The sequence below is a fragment of the Pholcus phalangioides genome, unplaced genomic scaffold, assembly GCF_987345545.1.
Source record: "Pholcus phalangioides strain wild (caught in Gottingen) unplaced genomic scaffold, Ppha-v1.0 ptg000007l_1, whole genome shotgun sequence".
NCBI lineage: Eukaryota > Metazoa > Arthropoda > Arachnida > Araneae > Pholcidae > Pholcus > Pholcus phalangioides.
This window is the reverse complement of record NW_028301600.1, coordinates 43,355,032-43,374,157: the sequence shown is the minus strand read 5'-3', so window position 1 is coordinate 43,374,157 and position 19,126 is coordinate 43,355,032. Positions and strand designations below refer to the sequence as shown.

General features: G+C 35.8%; 1 protein-coding gene across 5 annotated transcripts in view; it reads left to right on the top strand.

The window, feature by feature from the left end:
- The window catches only part of LOC149085324 (peregrin-like), an 81,921-nt gene that overhangs the window by 12,946 nt on the left and 49,849 nt on the right, over positions 1–19,126 (top strand). Inside the window, exons 1-4 of one of the 5 annotated variants that reach the window (XM_089233280.1) lie at positions 4,922–4,967; positions 6,425–7,003; positions 10,802–11,050; positions 15,330–15,648. In XM_089233280.1, coding sequence (XP_089089406.1) covers positions 6,467–7,003; positions 10,802–11,050; positions 15,330–15,648 — 1,105 coding nt within the window. In that variant the 5' untranslated portion in view covers positions 4,922–4,967; positions 6,425–6,466. Of the gene's footprint in view, positions 1–4,921; positions 5,067–5,128; positions 5,507–6,424; positions 7,004–10,801; positions 11,051–15,329; positions 15,649–19,126 lie in introns of those variants that run through there. The other 4 variants (XM_089233278.1, XM_089233277.1, XM_089233281.1 and 1 more) reach the window with 4 other exon arrangements.

Genomic DNA, 19,126 nt, shown 5'->3' with positions numbered 1-19,126 from the left:
GAATGAATGAAAATGAGAGAGAGCATTCAAGAAATTCTGATTCTGTTGCTGCATGCAGTAAGATTTCGTAAGCTTTATTTTGCCTTGGGAATATTGATGACGTACGTAAGATCAATCTTCAGCATTTTAGTTTCTACCAATCAGTCCTTACAGAAAAGTATGGAGTTTATTGATGCTACGGATAAAGTCAGTGTGTTAAAAGTGGTATAGGCCAATTTGCTATCATGAAATTTGAAAAAATAATGAGAAAAAAACGAATTTTTACGGGAACGTCTAAAAGTTTTGAAATCGAAGAGAAATTAGCACTGTGAGAAGATCAGGTCCCCCCCCCCCCCTCAAAAAAAATATCCCCAATGACATCTATTGATTTTGAGAGAAGTCTATTTTGCCTTTTCAGAAATTTCTATTAGATATCCTAAACTATACTCATGAATTATGAATTGTTTATTTGAAAAGTGTCATTGGCAATTTTTTATAAAATCTAATGTTGAAAATGAATGTGATTTTCAATAGAAATACTATGAGAATTTTTTTTTCTTTGACCTCCAGTCACACACAATATAATGACTGGTTCAGTATCTGAAGAATTTTGTTTTGCTATTTCAATAGCATTTTGTGTCATTTTTTTCTTTTAGTTTTTAAAGCATTTTTTTTAGTTTTTGGGCTATTTTTTATGGTCATTTTTCAGGATTTTTAGGTCAACAACATCCGAGCATTGGTTATGACTATAATATGAATATATGAACATTCGTCTCTCATATTTATCACGATTTTTTTAGAGAGAGAATTTAATTTTACTCCACTTTACTTATATTCCCCCATCAGTTTTAAAACAACTGCTATTTTCAGTAGTACTTCATTTCCCGTAACTGACAATTTTACGATGATATTAGCGATAATTGGATACTTTGTTTACCTTTAGCAGCATTTTTATAGCAGCGATTTCCCGTATATTTGGGATCCCACTTTCCCATATTTTTCTCGAGGAAATAAAGTCAGTCTATAATTCAGCCACATCAACATAGTAGCTAGAAAACCTTAAAATCCTTTGCGGACTCATCGAGGAGGGGAAAAATAGAGCCCCTTTAATAAAACTATATACTAAAGCATCGTAAAGAAAACAATTTTTCTGTTCAATGCGACGTCAAAGTTACGGCCAATCGTTTAAAACAAACAGCATACAGAACAGCTATATTCGCATTAGCGATAATACTAACGTCACAGTGCACAGTAATGGCGGATGATGAGTCGGCCCGTATGGTTTGCCCAGTGGCTAATAGACATAGCCACACTGGAAGTACGTATATTGATGTTACTTTGCCTGTATATATTGCACACTTCTCGATAATTTAAAACGGATCAGCCTAGTCTTAGACCAGTAGTTTCTCACTGGTGTGTGAAGGAAGCATTATCGTTAGAGAAGTATTCCCCGATGTGTCCCAAAAAATAAAAATAATGACATTCAACAATAGCAATCCTATGAAAATATCGTTTGCGATGTGAGGTAGATTTTTAGAAATGATCTCATGCATTTGGAGATAAACACAAGATTGAAAGTCGCTAATATTAATCAATGTCTACTTTGCGTGGAACAAAATAGCCGACGAGGCAGTTACTATACCACGATGAGAATTCTGAAGTGACTTCTTTAATATCTCGCAAGAAATGCATCAATACGTCCGAGATGCTCGAGATGACCAAAGTGTGCGTCGCCAACCTCTATCGAAGGTGTCGTGAAGAGTTAGTGTATTGATGTGCACCCGTTCAGTGTTTTGAAATGATTCTTGTTTAAACTATTCTGGGGAGCCGCCGATAATCGATGGCAAGGGCAAGGGAGTCACGGGTGGAAAAAGTTTGAGAACTAATGCGTTCACCTCCTTCATGTACAGAATTTTAGCAATGAATTTGGCAATTAATCTAATAAATAAATTTGGTAATAAATTTAGTAAAAAGTTGTTAATAAAAAATTGACAATAAATTTGGGCATCGCCATGGACTCCTATCGTGACGAATCAGGTTCGAACCCAACTGACACGGCATAGTGGTGGTGATCGGCTGAAGTTGGTTTTCTGAAGTTTTCCAACTTCGACGCATGAATGCGAGCCGATCTACCATTCAAAAAAGTCTCTCCACAGAGAGCAATCAGGACTACAACATTTAACAAAATGACACAAGTAAAAAACAACCAGCCAATTTGTCTGCTTCCGAATTCGGAAGACAGATAGCAACACTTGACAAGCAACACATAATAAGCATTCCACAGAAACAAATTTCACGTTAGGTTCACAACACATGCACCCATTCATTGCAAATTCCGTAAAGGAATATGGATGAGGTTCATATGCGGTTTAGTAGTAGTAGCAATAAATTTTGACAATGTATATTCGAATCTAAATAAGTGGTATTATTGTTAGCATGTAGGAAAGGAAAGGAAAAAATATGAAAAAACAGGTTTTTCATTCTTTCTTGCCCTCCCAGCCACCCTTTCTCCATGTATGTAATACTGGGGTTTGTTTGTTTTATTTACTCATTAAACCATAGTGAGGGAGAAAGGAAAAAAAGTTATTTCTCTGAAGTTACGGGGAAAAAAACAATTTTCGTTTATGGGGTTACGAATGAAGAGTCTCGAGAGAAGGAAAATAGCACGAAAATGTATTTTTTCGATATAATCTCGTCTCTCTTTACGTTAAGGGGTTAAAACAGCAATGTCATTCCTTTTACCGCATGAACAGTCATTGTTCTCTTGAAATTTCGAGCGGCTTACATGTAAACCTGATATAAGTCGAGAACTGATGAATGAGATTTCCGAAGTCTCGCCTTTTCTGACATGGTGTAGATGAAAGCAGTCGCTCACTGAGTTAAGACAGCATTGATATCATAAACGGAAATAGACTTGAAGGTCTGGGTCAGGGGTTATGATTATGTCAATGTACAGTGATACCTTGGTTTTCGTCGATAATCCATTCGAAAAAAATCAGTGAAATTCAAAACCGACGAAAACCGATGTAACTATTTCCATATGAATCAATATAAATCCAATTAATTCGCTCTAGAAACTCCAAAATAATACCGAAAACATATTTTAGAGAGAATAAATATAGTGTTTAATACTAAAAAAAATAAGAAATTAATATAAAATGAATATAAAAGACTAATGTGTAAAAAACAAATTAACATTTAACGTTGCATTTACATTTTTATACCTTTCTGAAGATTTCCTGGGGTATAGAAGAAGGCGATGGGGGGAGAGAGAGGTGCGGATATTATTGTTTGGAAGGGGAATCCCCCCCCCCACTCCACAAGGACCTTAGGTATAAAGGCACTGTCTGGGGTCACTTCCCTTCTTTATCTTTTGGTACTAGGACCAGCTTCAGAGTCAGTGAACTCATGTTGCACAAGAAAGCTGTCCAAAGGGGTCTGTTTCTGCCGCCTCTTTAAGATTTGCTAAAAATGGGGCAAGACATTATCCTTAAACACGTTGCAGCCTTCTTCTGAGGGCTGCTGGCTCTGGAAACTTTCTTTAGTCCCATAGAATTGTTTGGCTAGACGCGCGGGGTGATGCTCAGAAAACGAGAAACAATGCCACACTGAAAAAAGAGAACGAAGATTAGCAACGAAGTCTCTTGCGCACGCCTACGAAATCCGAGGCAACCGACAAAAATCGAAACAAATTTTTTTATGGAAAAAATCGACGAAAACCGACGATAACCGAAGTCAACGAAAACCGAGGTATTACTGTACTGTACATACATGAACATTAGTGGAACCTCTTGAAAACGGACACCCATAAGACCGAAATTTTTGTCCGCTGTCGGGAGTGTAGGAATTCATATATCCCTTTCGATCCAAGTATACATTTTTTTTTTTTAACTTTCAAGATGTTTTTGCATATTTGATACTCAAAAAATGCATTAAATGTATTAAAATGTTAAATTACAGGAAATCTTTATTTTTTCGATTTTTTTTTTTTCTGAAGAAATATAATTCACTTCGTTAAAGTTTTTCAACCAAGATAATGATAATACCCTACATCTTCACATACAATTTTTTCTAGAATTTTATTTCTAAATTTGATGTAATAAATCACATTTTTCCCGGAAACACTTTATCCTAGAAGGCATCTTAAAAACCCCTGAAAGTTCAACTGTGCTGCCCTCCGTTTATAAGAATCAAACTGGGTGACCCCCCCCCCCCCACAAACGTGATTCTTATAAGAGGTGACTATTGTACTGAAAAAACCAATTTTTGGGCCCTGAAAATTTGTAGGCCCTGGGTGCATGCCCCGTTTACCTATGCGAGATGTAGCGGCTCTAAAGAAAATTGCCAATTTTCTCCAACCATGATGCCAAAGGTAACCGATTATCGCTAAAATCACCGAAAAATCGTATAATGAAGCACCACTGCAAACCGCAATGGATTTTTATAAATTTCAGGAACAAATAAACGTTAAACATGACAAATATGCGAGATGAATATTCATATTTAAATTCATGATTATCATAAAAAATGTAAATCCTCAATTTCAAGTAGGCTTCGTCGAAAATGCTAGGAAAACGGGACATTTTTATAAAGCAAAAAGACCAAAACTACGTGAAAATACGGGAACCATCCAAGAAATATGGTCATCCTATTGATAAAAAAAGTCGAGATGTCAAAAACAAAGATCAAATTTTTGTGAATGTCCCCGTAAAATACGAGTCATGTGGTCACATCAGTTAACGCACGATGTTGGAATTTTCGGTTTAATATGAAATGAAGTGAATGCTCAAATTCAGCAAAAATTAATTCTCAAATATACATATAAAATATTTAATTTTTATAAAAATAATTTTAGTCGCAATTTATTAATTCAAACACTTTTTAACGAATTATTTGCATAAAATGACATCTCATTGATGACACACACCTCAATCGAGTCAATCCAGTGTCGGGAAAATACTTTCGGAAACGGGAATGGGGTTTGAAAGGTTTGTTTTTTTTCTTTTTTCAGCGGGAAGCTGAGCAGTCATTGCTCGCATTTGTCAGTGCTCCTTTTTATATGAACGCGCTTTTTAGCCACGGTAAAGGTGATTTGTGACATATTTATTTCAATTATTACTCGCTTTATTTCAGTACGAATCATTTTTGCGTGGTTTTGAACGTCTATCTCTGTAGCTAGTCGATAATTTCTCTATTTCTTCTCACTCGGGTCGCTATCTCGAAAGGGACACAACACCCTGTAATACTCGGTTCACTGACTGTTATTTCACGATAATAACAATCACTGCGGCAGCCGGAGGTTGTATACGTGGTTACTGTTCGAATTCAATTTATATATTGTGATGCGTTGAGCATCGGATGAATCGTCTTCGTTGACAACTCGTTCGTCTATTGCGTTGTGTCGGGTTTGGTTATTAGGCTATTTATCTATAATACGTATAAAATCTGTATGCCTATACGTATAAAAAATGTGTTAAATATTCACCATTATTTTTTAATGTTTTTTTCTATCAATTTTTGCTTGTAGGTAAGCTCTAATAATCTATCATGTGTCACCTTCCATCATGTGTTCACTTGTCAGTTTGTCAACAATTGACTTGGGGATTTAATTCAGCTTGTTTTTCATGAAGTCTTGGAAAAGTCATTTTGAAAAATAAAAATAATCCTCCTTTCCTCCCATACATTTCATTTACAAGAGTAAATCTATTGCTGTTGAAATTTAAGCATGAAAGAGCACTTGGTGCACAATTCATGCACCGTGTAATATTTGTATAAAACATATATCAGTTTGAATCTTGCTGCTTAATAGTTGTGAAAGAATAGCTATCACACATAGCATCTTGATGTGTTAATAAGTATGAGATTTAGATCAACATGTCTCAAAGTGGACAATATCTCACCCTGGGAGACGTGATATTGTCCACTTTAGGGGATTGTCCCTAGGGGGCGATATGAGTATAGCATAGGATCATGTAGGTTCACTTGACTTGGGAGCAATGAAAAAGAAAGTTTTCAGTAAAAAAGGATGATGGAACCAAAGTGGTAAACTATAATTCACATTTTGGTTTGATGTTTCAAAACATGATTTTCAATGTTTGTTGCAAAACTTGGTCTTTCTGGTTATCTCTTATTCACACGCCTAAAGTTGTATCTGGCCCGATAATACTTATAGAAATATTGGGTTTGAGGCTCTCTCAATATTTCCAATAACTTTGTTTATGTCTATTATATAGAGTATTTTTATTGTCCAAACAAATTGTAAAGAGTTTAATTTCATGGTGGATTATCTTTTATTCATCTATGCAAAACCAGTGTATGATTATTGCGTATTTTGAGTATAAGTGTATTTTGAATCTATAGTATTTTTAAAAGTAGTTTTCATGAATATTTTATTTTTGAGAAATTTGTTTACAGAATATGTAGCCTATTTCTTTTCTATTTGCAGGGTTCCCAATTCAGTTACATGAAGTACTGACAAGGACCAGTAATGATGTCTGCCACAAAAATATTATGCAGAAGCTTAAGGAAATCAAGACCTCCTTATAAGTGTCCGAATAAGGAATGCGGAAAGAGTTATAAAAGTTTCACTGGGATGAAAGTGCACTTGTATAAATCGCACTGTGATCTCTCAAAAGATAGTGATAAAGGAAAAGAAAATTTGAATGAGCTTCCAATATCGCAAACAAAAGTTATTGGAAGTAATGAAGCTGTAAAATGCACAAGTGATCCTAACACATTCAAAATCGATATAGATGGCCATGTGAATTACTTTGATTCATCTGAATCTATACCTATTTTAGATTATAAAGATTCAAATAGAAATGGTTTTGGCAATAATTTCCCTCCTGTTAAAATTGGCAAAAATTCTTACTGTGCTTCCTTAAAGCTTTTTGAATCTAATGTTCATGTAATAGAAAATCGACATCCTCCTTCTTCACCATCATTACCATCACATTATTATAAACTATCAGACAGTTTATATGATGACCTGTATAAAGAAGTAGGGTATGACATGGATGATGAGGTATTGTTTCTTATGATTTATTTATGTAATTTCTCTCACTTTTTTAAAACAAGTTTTTCATTTTGTAGTTTCTTATATCGGAAACTAAACAGCTTATTAGGTTTATGCATGATCTAATCGCACATGGAAGGTAATTTTTAGGCTCAAAATACCCGGTGATGTGAATTAGATAGCCTATCAGTCTGTTTTATTTTTATAGTGTTTCATCTAAGGGATTGACAAATTGAATAAAATTTAACTTAAATTTTTCCAGAAAAATTTTTTTCATTTGGGAGCAACTGCCTATAAATATTTTTTACTGTACCAGGACGACTTAAAACCTTTGTTTTTATATTGGTAGATAAGTTGATACAAATTCTGAAAAATTTGTCTTTGTAGTAGACACTAATTTAGTAATTGCACGAATTCTGAAAAATTTGTTTTTGTAGTAGACATTAATTTAATAATTGCACGAAGGAAATTTCAAATGTAGGTTGATATCAATTTTTAGTTATCTGAGGCCTGGGATTAGTCTCTATATAAAGTAAATACAGTCAAGTTGGTGAATATTCAGTTGTCAACAAAAACTTCAAGTTATCGTGGGTTTGACTCATTTAGAATTTTGATTTTGGAACTTAACACTTATTTTTAAAAAATCTTTCTTAATTTTAGATATTAAGAGATATGAAGATATGAAACTATCAAAAATAAAGAACTTTGCAAATATTAATTATTCTGATGCTTTCGTATTACAAACTATACAGGGTGGTCAAAAAACAACTTTGCAGAGCAGATATACGAGCCTATAGTGATTAAAAATCAACTAACATGAATGAAATTAGAGATAAAGATGGGGTTTTGTTTTGCAACATGTTTGTAGTTGCCATGGTGACCTGGCACCTAGGATTTGTCTAGCTCTGATATAAACCGCAGGAAAAATTACCATTTCTTTATTTACACCCTACTGTGTGACATGCTGAAGTAGAGGCATGTAACCCCTTCATAACTTCAGCAAATGACCTTGGGTGGCAGCAGTAGCAAGATTTAGATAATTTTTCGTATGTATTTTCATGTGTTTAATTTTTGATGCTACATTTTATTTTTCATACAAGTTAAAATTAACTTTTAATATCTGAAAGTATTTAATCAGCAATATTTGAATTTACAAGTGTAACATGAGTCACATGTGTAATGCAAGTTGTGTAAAAAAAGAATGGTATTATTAACCCCACATGTGAGCAATCCAACAGGCAGAATAGTCCTGCGTCAATCCAAAACTTGGTGTGTGGGAAAACTCAAATGCATTGGTTGGGATCAGCAGGTTCGACTGGATTTTCGTCTAGTCCAAAATCCACCAAGTCATGTCGTGTGTCAATTCCCCTCACCAAATAGGGTAGGAAATCCGCCAGTCTCGCTGTGGATGAAAATTCCTGATCCAAAATCTTTTTAGCATGAAATCAGAAGTACATTTAGAAAGTATGGCTTTGAGCAGACGTGATTTTATTCTTGATGGTCATTGAAAATTTCAAACAAGAGCCATGTCTGGCCAATATCAGTTTTGTGCATGGACAAACAAAGAATGTACCTAAGGCCACAAATTTTTGGGAGGCCCCAGAATTCTTTGTTGTTTTTTTATTTTTTGTTTCCCCACCCCATGTAGAATATTGTCATTTTCTTGTCGATTTTTCGTTGATGTTTTTGATTTTATGGAGGTGCAAAATAAACGAAAACCATTGCATGCTTCAGAATTTGTGATAATTATATACAATTGTTACACAATAACACTCCATAACTGTGCTTCAAAGAATGTTATATAGAAAAATAAAGGGGCCTCTGAATTCCTGTGCCCAGGGCCTGGACTTATAAGGAACAGCCCATGTGTGTGGCAAGCAGGTTCGTAACTAGAATTTTTGTGTGTGGGTAGCAAACATGAGTTTTCCACTTTTATAATGGTTTTATAACTGTTTTTTAATATCTGTTAAAATTTGCCGTTCCCCCCCCCCCCTAAAGTTTAAGTCCGGCTTTGGTGGCAAGTAACTAATGAATAGAGATGGGATGAATATTCTGTCTTTTTTTTTTTTGAATAACGCTTAGGTATGTCGAATATCTGTATAAATCCAAGCACGACAAATTGGCAAAGTATTATTAATTGGAATTTTTTTCATAAATTAAAAATTTACTGATTATATATTTTATTGTGTGGTGTATATCCCTTTTTGTGAAAAGGTTATATCAGGATGAATTTCTAGGATAAGGAAAACATGAAACAAACTAGAACCCCACTGTAATAAGGTGAACTTTATAAATTTCTCTTCTCGTTTATGATCATTATTGTCATAAGTAGATACAGACTCCTTTAATGGGAGGGGGACGAATCACAGGGTGTGTATCCTGAACGGGGGATGTTCATCTCTGTCTATGCCAATAACATTTTTTTATAGAAGGGGGGGGGGCGGATTGTCTCCTTCACCCTTCCTCTATATATGCCTGTGGCGATTGAAATGGAAAGATAATTATACAAATACACATACATAATAAGAGTTTGTAGTTCACAAATTCAGTTGTACACTGGTGGCGTAAAGCAAACTGAGAATAACTTATTTTTTTACAAATAAGTTTTAATACAAAATCACACATCGGAAGTATAATCTTCCTCTTTTGTATCCTTTTTTTCCTAATTTGAAGTAGGAAAAGGACAGGGTTTATACGTCACAAAACTGAAAACTAGCCTGGCTCTGTGAAATAGTGCGGTCATGTGTGCCCCTTTATTTGGACAGAGTCCAAATCAACTCAAGTCAAATGGCCTCAGGCTAAATGGGTTGTTTGTGTGTCTCCACCTTAAATCATTAAAAAACCATTTTTTTTACATGAAGTATATTTTAGTAATGCCAGCCTCTTACTGTAGCAGTTAATTTCTGTAAATTCCTTATATGAGAACATAAATATTTAGTTTTACGTAAGTAAAAAGTGACTTTCTTTTTTCTGTCACACGAGTCACGGTCGTGAATATGACTACAAGATTATCAGGGTCATGAATATGGTACATGAGATTTGGGAGGGGAGGAGGAGAATAACTTATTGAACTAGATAGAATTGTGGTTGTAGAATAGGTCACAGCAGGTTATAGTAAACAAGAAATTCTCTGATTGGACAGACACATCATAAGCGGAGTCCCTGAGCGTCCTTGGACCAAGGGCTTTAACTAGGTATTTTGCCACTCAGGGTAAACATTTTGTTGCCCCCACAACTTTAAAATTTGATAATTTATAATGATGATCTTTGTCCCCATCTGAAACTGTCGTACCCTAAATTCTGCCACCAGGGGCATTTGCCCACCCCTTCTAGTTACGTCCCTGCTTGGACCCATACTCTTCTGAATTTTTATCAATAAATTCTCTTAGGGAATAATGGGATTATTAGCAAATTTGCAGATGAAGTTAAGTCAATGGGTGTAGTTGGGAATCAGTGATAGGAAGTTCTAGGCCAACTGGAATAGGATTTCAGCATGCTCACATGAATGGAGCTTGACCTTCAGCATAGGTGCTCATTTTGTTTAGCATTTAATTTTACATTTTTATATTAATTTTATGTTTTTTACATTTAATTCACTTTGACAAAAATGTCTAACGTGAGTCACTGATTATAATCTTTAAATATTTAATTTGTATTTAGTTTCAATCAGTTGTAAATATTTTTCTATGAAGATTTTTGAGATGGAAATTTTCACCCAAGTAAACTGATCTTATCCTTTAAGTATATACTTGACAAATGATGTTGCTCTCGATGTAAATAATTGTTCAACTGTTTTACTTTTATTAGGATGTGGTTTGGCTTAACCTTATGAATGATCAACTGGGATCCCATAAACTCAATAAAGTGTCTGAGGATACATTTGAATTTTTGATGGATCGTCTTGAAAAGGAATCATTTGTTCATGCTCAAAAGGTTGCTGAGAATGAATTAGCGACACTAGATGAAGATGCTGTGTGTTCTATATGCAATGATGGAGAATGTGATGATTCAAATGCAATCTTATTTTGTGATTTGTGCAATTTGCCAGTTCATCAGGTCAGTGTTATATTTATATTAGACATTACCAAACACAATTCAAAGCACACTAGACTATTGTTAGATAGTATTCAATCATTTTAAAAGCATGTTTCAAATCTCTTTTTGGATTTCTTTTTTAAACATTACTTTAACAAAATTAGTATAGCAATTAATTTGGTCAACTTTGGACAGTAGTCTCAAAAATCTGAGCCCAGATAATCTGAGGCACTACTACTTTACGAAACACCAACTCTGGCCGTATCGCTATATTGAAATTTACTGCCATTAATAAGATGAGTCAGAAATGAAGGTGCTGTCTATTGATGGTTGCCTCGAGTTCGTTAGGGAAATACCTTATCTATGTCATTTTTCAGACTCGAACGCAGGACTGAGACACCAACCTTCACAGTGATAGATGAGCATCTTACCACCATGCCACTCGGGTGCCCAATCTGAGGCACTGAAAATTTTTTCATTTCCTTCTTAAAACACTCTTTCCCCCCCTAACAAGAACCCAACTTTATTTTTTTCCCAGGAATAGTGGTAGTATGTAGGTATTATAATTTCAGTTTGAAAGGGATTAAGCAGCCCCAGCCCTATAATGAGTTACTGTGTAATAAAATATTGGGCTCCCTTGAATGGATGTAGACAGTTTTAACTTTCGGGGGGGGGGGGGGGGTGCTGAGAAAGAGGAGAAAGTTTGACCGTCTTCTTTGTAATGGTGTGGACAATGTCATTGTCCCCCTTAATTACTTGTGTAAAATTATTGGAAAGTCAGTTGAAAGCTATCAGTGTCTCAGCGTTGTTCGCCATCAATCCCATCCCTAATTATTTTCAATCACTCTCTCTTCACGCCCTTTTCAAATTCATTTTTTGGAACACATTGTATGCGATCTATATTATTCAAGAACAAAAATACAGCAAATATGCCAGTATTGCTTTTGCTTGTCTTTTTTTTTTTTAAAGTAAAACCAACATTTAAAGAATTTTTTATGATTTTTTGGATAATTCAAGTTTTTCAATAATCCAAGATGGTCGTGGTCCCATCCACCTCGGATTATCGAGAATACACTAAATATAAAATTTTTCAAAGGTCACGGATCTTTATTTCTGTTCTAGATTTGAAACAGTTTCTTGAATTGAATAGCTGTAATTATACAGAAGTTTTTGATACTGCAACGTATGTCTCTATCTGCCAATGAACAAAACAGTTTCAAACAACTATTTATTTCTGTTATTCGTCAGATTATTAGTTATAACTAATTAAAACACATTAGTTAAGACATCAATTCAAGGGCAAACCCTTCACTAGTAGGAAAATCGCAAAGTATACTTATGGTGAATCGACTAGGGCGAAAGTGACACTCAGCTATGGTCTTCAAGAAACGATGCTCAACCACAGATGTCAGTAGTCACACATAGAGCTCGGCGAGGAACCCAAGGTGTCAACGAGGCGGCAGAATCGGATCACGGACGTCGACAGAACCACACTTGGTCTTCACTGATCAATGGAGCAGAAGTCAGATGACGGATATCGTGATGAACCCAGGGCATTGATGAGGCGATGTTAGATCACAAACACCGGTAGAACCACACAAGGAATTCAGGGATCAAGTGGTGGAATCCAGTTAACGGATATCTCGAAGAACCCAGGGCGTTGACGAAGAGGCGTCATTAGATCGCGGGCATCGGCTGTGCTACACGTGGATTTCGCCGTTCAAGCGGTGGAGTCCGATGGTGGACATCATGACGAAGGGGTAGCATCAGATTGCAGAGTCATACGAGGAAACTATCAGATCACTGCTATTGACCATGCCAGCCAACGCCAGATCGCAGTCGGCAAGATCTACGAAGGCATTAAGATCGAGAACGGACACCAGACATCCCTGAACGGCATTCTTGAAGAGCAACTGACGGGAACTTGCGTGACGGGAACATCGGACCAGCCGAGTTGTTTGGATGATTTGCAAATTTAGCGCTACATGAGACTGAAGACCAATTTGAAGCACGGACATGATTATATATAGCTCTCAAATCACTAAGCATACAAATGAGGAGTAACGCACATGCGCCCCCATTGACATCGGCATTCCAAGCAGCAAGTTCAGAAACTAGTTTCTTTTCTTCCTAAAACAGTTCGTGACACGTCGGCACTGAAAACGTCCGTAAGTAACAAAAGTTTGTTCAGTCGACAAAAAATAATTATAAACATAAAGTATATGATAGACATAACAAACTCAATAATAAAACATAACACATGCACTACCATAAGGGGTAAAGGTCAGGCAAGCGCCAACAAGGCCCTGTGACAATACATGTTGTCGGGCGGTTGAAAACAAAATTCTCACCTGTGCGAGACCATTTCTGCACCCATCTGATGTTTTGGCCGGGACTAGGTGTGGGGGGGGGGGGTGGCAAATTTGAGAAGGGAACAAAAATACTGTAGTAAAATCATTGAATTTCAGTGGTGTGGGTTGGTAAAATCATTTTCGCCCCCTCACAAAAATCCTAGTTAGGGCCCTATATAAGCCACACCAGCATAGGTCCCAGAACCTGGGGTCTGAGGCACCTTTAATTTTGTGAGGAGCTGAGTCCCTAAAAATTTATGAATATACAATAGAACGCACCATTCTGCCTACTGCGTATAGGCTTGAGTCCTGTAATATACGGAACGAATGGTGATTTTCAGTCCCCTCAATGTTTTCTTCATATCTGTGTACCAGTAAAACAACCCCAGAAACTAGCAGCTGTATTCCCAGATATGATGATGAAATGCATCAAAAATTAGTTTTCTTTATAAATCATCCTATCCAATACATTAATAGTTGGAATTTTAAAACAAAACATTTGTTATATATTTTTTTTTCTTCACCATTGATTTGGCCCCTCTTCTATTTCACATTCGTGAAATCCATGCCTTGTCCAATTACAGCTGTGATTTAACAAATGATAATGTAACTGCTTATAAAGTTTGATTTCATATAGGGATCTAATTTATCGTCTATATGCGAGTTGCGTGCATACCTGCCAACTGTTACAATTTTATCATATTTAATAGGATTTTAGCAAGTTGATATGATTATATGCTTTTTCTTTTAAAAATAAGACTTTACCGAATCACTAATATTGGCATTTTATTGCCTATTTTGCAAACTATTCAGTGTTACAAATCATTGAAAGTCTGTTGGTTGACATCACTCCGGGGAAACTAGCCAAAAATTCCTTCACACTCTGCAGTGAGAAGGGGTGGAACAACGCTGGGAGTTTTCGTGGCAGTTTTACTGGTGCAGCTTATTCGCTAAAACGATGTCTCAAGCCGCCTCTGTATTAGTATACTGAGTGATGCCCCAATCCTTTAGCGTTCATTTATGGATCAATATTTTTTTTGTAATTTGTATGCCATCCTAACCCTCTATGGTTCCGTGAATTATATAGCAATTTTTTTTTTTTTTAATTCAGGCCAAATTTTCTAAATAAACTTGTACCAAAAATTGAGTTTATAATTCACGCATTCTTGATCTTCAACAACAAACAATTATTTTCTTGATATTTGAGTATCATCAAAATTTTACCATGTCTGAAATATAAAATTACTTTTTATTGTTGAGTTATTCAGGACTGGGAGTTTTCAGGTATTTCGACAAACAAAAAATGCACTTGATGCCAGTGCAATATCTATTCTATTATATAAAGTCCTATTAATATTAATCATTCAGGTTACTAGAATGTTAAATTTAGAGTTATGAGTATCAAATGATTTTCAGCACTTTGGCATCCATCGAATGAATTTTTTTTTTCATGTGATTAGGGGACTGTGTTTCAGTGAGTGAAATCATATTTCATTTTAGATAAAACAATAGCGCAAAAATGTGAAAAGAGAGACAAGTGAATAAATATTTTACTGATCTGTTGTCTTCCTAAGAATGTTTTTTGTTTTTCATTTCTTTAAAGTAAACCATATCTTTCCCTATGCAGCAGTTACTTTTTCGAATTATAATTATATAGCTTCTTAATCAATTTTTAGTGTGGGGTACCCTCCCCCACCTCTTTTTTTGTAAATTGGAAAACAGGCTACATTACCCTTTTTTATGAAGAATTTTTTTCTTCTGAGGTTGGCAGGTCTGAGTGTATTTGTCCATTGTTTAACACTGTTCAGGAAATTAGTTCTTTAACAAAAGGAAAAAGTCAAATTAGATGTAAGTCTAATTAAAATAGAGTAATTTGAGTTTGTGTGGTAATTTTTAGTGTGAAAATTGTCATTTTGCATTGGTAGTTAATTTTCAACATTTTTTTATAGGAATGTTATGGTGTTCCTTTTATACCTGAAGGACAATGGTTGTGCAAGCCTTGTAGTCATTCTTCTACCTCTTCACTTGTCGAATGTGTTCTTTGTCCTAATAAAGGTGGTGCTCTCAAGCCAACCAATGACAATAGATGGGCTCATGTCAATTGTGCTTTGTGGATTCCAGAAGTAGGCTTCACCAATCCAGATTTTCTTGAACCTATTGACAGCATCCCCAAAATACCGCGAGCACGTTGGAAACTTTGTTGTTACATTTGTAAACAAAGAAATGTTGGAGCTTGTATTCAATGCAAGAAAAATAGTTGTTATACAGGTAAGTTTCATTTTCATATTGACAATATTTATAACGATTCTTTGAAATCATGGATTTGCTAATGGACAAACTTGACACTCTAAAGGCGCGTATACACTAGCGCGCGGATCGTGCAATGCAAGCATTTCCAGGCGTTCGCAATGCATTCAGTGAGTACGATTTCCGAAACGAATCGCACACACACATCATCATCACCGATGGCTCCATCCGAGAGCTGTTTCAACGCCATCTGTAGGTTTTGAGCGGCAGTAACAACTATTGAGGAACATGATATGATAAACGAATTTAAATGACACAAAAATGACGAATTTGAATTATTATGACTATTAAATTAAATGACTTTCGCGAAATAAGACGTGGGAAAAAAAAATGAAGGCTCTAGAGAGGCTCAGAAGCACGTACAAACACCCACACCAATAACGGTGCCGTCCAAACTAGAAGGAAGACTCCTATTGAATCGGTTCAAACAGATCAAGAATGATTCGTTAATTGTTCGCAACACTGTACAAATTACTGAACAACCGATTGCGAACGCTTGGATTGCACGATCCGCGCGCTAGTGTATACGCGCCATAATGGTTATAAATTGAATTCATGTGTTTGTGAAATATATTTTTTCACACGCAAAAAATGTTATCTGCCAGTGCTTAATAAATCCCAGGCAGCAAGTTGTCAATGGTGACTAAAAAATTAGAATTGTTGCCATGGGCGGAGATACAGGGCGTGTGGGGGGCAATGCCCCCCCCCCCCAGCCTCAAAGGTGGAGTCGACTGATCTAATGTATAAATGTATATATGAATTGACATCGTGCCCTCCCAGCAATAATGACCATTCCCCCCCCCCCCCAGACTTCCAAGTCTATCTCCGCCTATGATTGTTGCCGAAGATTTTGTACAAGTGTTTTTACCAAATTGGAACCTGAGGATAAAACAAAATAAAGTAGACTCTCGGTAACTCGACACATGGATAACTCGACATATATTATTTCCCTTGGTTGGCCCACTTAACTAATTTCAATGAAGGGGAAACTAACTCGACACATGTTTGGCTTAACTCCACTTAAGTCAGGGCTAATTAGACCGGGACCTACAATTTATTGCCGATTCCGAACGGCATGCTTGTTTTTTTTTTATACTCATCGAGAGGTTGGCACGCTAACCCCTCGATGGGGACTCCCTGCGGTAGTAATTTTTTGCTGCGGTCAAGTTGCCGTTTTTTGTTGTACCCCTGTGTCAGGAAAGTTTTCTGACAAGGATGAACCGGGTATCGAACTCGCAACACCTCTAAAAATCCTTTTGGTAGTTTAGGCGAATAAGAAAAGTGTCGACATTGTGAACATCCAATAGGGAAAAAATCTTATCTATTGGGAATTTTGATATTGTCTGTTGCGGAGAATGCTTTTGGCGGAACTCAGCTTTACAATTTCTTGGAAAAGGAATAAAAGAAAAAGAGCTAAAGCCTGGTTAGACACTGAATATGTCATTTGGTTATCATTGTGAGTATTGATGGCCGCGAATGCAATGGCTCCACGCGAACTTCATACTTTAACTTTAAAATCAAAAGTTGAAATTTTCAAAAAACTAGAATCGGGAAAACTGAAGAATGAACTAGCCGAAGAATATGGAGTTGCACAGAATCCATTTCAGCATTTGCTAAAAATGAGGGAAATGTTTTATAAATGATAAGAAATCATAATTCAGCGATGTAGAGGAAGCAAGTCTTTTGTGGTTAAAATATCTCAATCTCACTCAATCCAATTATCAGGACCAATAATTCAAGGAAAGCAAAAGATTTTGCAAAAAATCTCAATCAAGGAAATTAAGAATTATCCTAAGTATGAAAACTTTTTATAGAAAATTAGACAAAACAATTGTGAATTTGTGTATGTTAGAATGAACGCAAAAATTTCTGTTTTAGATGCAGTTGAAATGGTTGATTCTGCGTGGAATTCAGGCACAAGTGCTAGGATTTGGAACTGCTTCCGTCATGTTGGTTTTTGTTCTGAGTCTTTGGAGAACGATTATTTATCCAAAGAAAATTAATTAATTAAAATAAAAAGATTACTTCTCCTGAAGATTCCTCCGAGATTGAGTGTGGAGAAAGCATAAATAGCATTATGGGTGATAGTATCGACGATGAATTTGTGAGTATTGACTCTGATCTTGTAACTTCAGGACTTTTAGCAGAAGACAATATTCCAGAATCAATCACCCAAAGCAAGTGCTTCATCTTTCGAAGAAATAGAATTAGAAATTTCAGATGAAGTATCTGCACCATCTCTCCATGATGCACTAAAAACTCTAGATGTGATACGTCACTTCCTACACAGTCAGGAAGCCGAACAATCGCGGTATAAACTTAATAGTGTAGAAAAAATTTTGTTTTCTCTTCGGGAAGAAAAACAAGCAAATATACTTGATTATTTTTCATGAGGTTAATTTTATTATATGTTTTGATTCTATTTTGAAACAACCCCGAATTAAAATTAATGAGAATTAGCATTTTATCTAATACAATTGTTAGAATGTATATAATTACGTACACAAAAACGATCAGACGAAAATTTAGAGTGAAACCCCCGCTAACTCGACATCCGCTTAACCCTCTGACTGCTCAATTTGTGGACCGAAATTGCTTCAAAAATTGCGTAATTTTTTTCACTCAAAAAGTGAAGTTTGAGCGGTAATACCATTTGCCTTCAAATGCCGCAATTTATTAGACAACTAACGACATCTGTTGGCCAAAATGTGAATGAAACATCTAATACTGTATATAATTTTTTTCAGTGGTTAAACGGGGAAAAAACGGGATGCGCTTCTCAATAAAGGAAGAAAAACACATGCCCGCGGAAATCGCGGGATGAGCAGATTTTGCTACATTTGAGTTGCCCGTGGAAATCGCGGGATGAGCAGCCAGAGGGTTAAGCCAACATGTTTGTTGATACTTTTGGGGTGTCAAGTTACCGAGAGTCTACTGTATTTGGAATTTGTGGCAGTGTCTACAAACGGGAAAATAAGTCATTAAGTCCCTCAAAGGTAAAAAAATATTTTGGACCATTTATCTCATAGCAATAAGACTCCGGCATACTTGCCAACTTCTATGGATAGTTACTCTCAACTGCGGATCTATGGAAGATATTCTCAATACTAGAGACAATTTTTTCTTAGATTTTTAGCAAAAAAGAAAAAGTTTCTTGCTGCTTTTTTTTAAAAATATTTCAACCTTTTCCTGTTACAGTTAGTGTGATGACATACACATGTGATCAAACGAAAGAGTTTGAGACATGGCAAACATTGGATTGGAAAAAAGAGGGCGATCAAATTAATGTATTGTTTTCCATTAAGAGTGTTGCTGCTCAAAATTTTAACCTAATTTAAAATAAATTTGGGGACACGTTCACAATCCAGGCTGGCAACAACATTGACACTAGAGCAAATAAAGTGCTAAAGCTGGGTCCACACCCACAGAACTCTGCAAT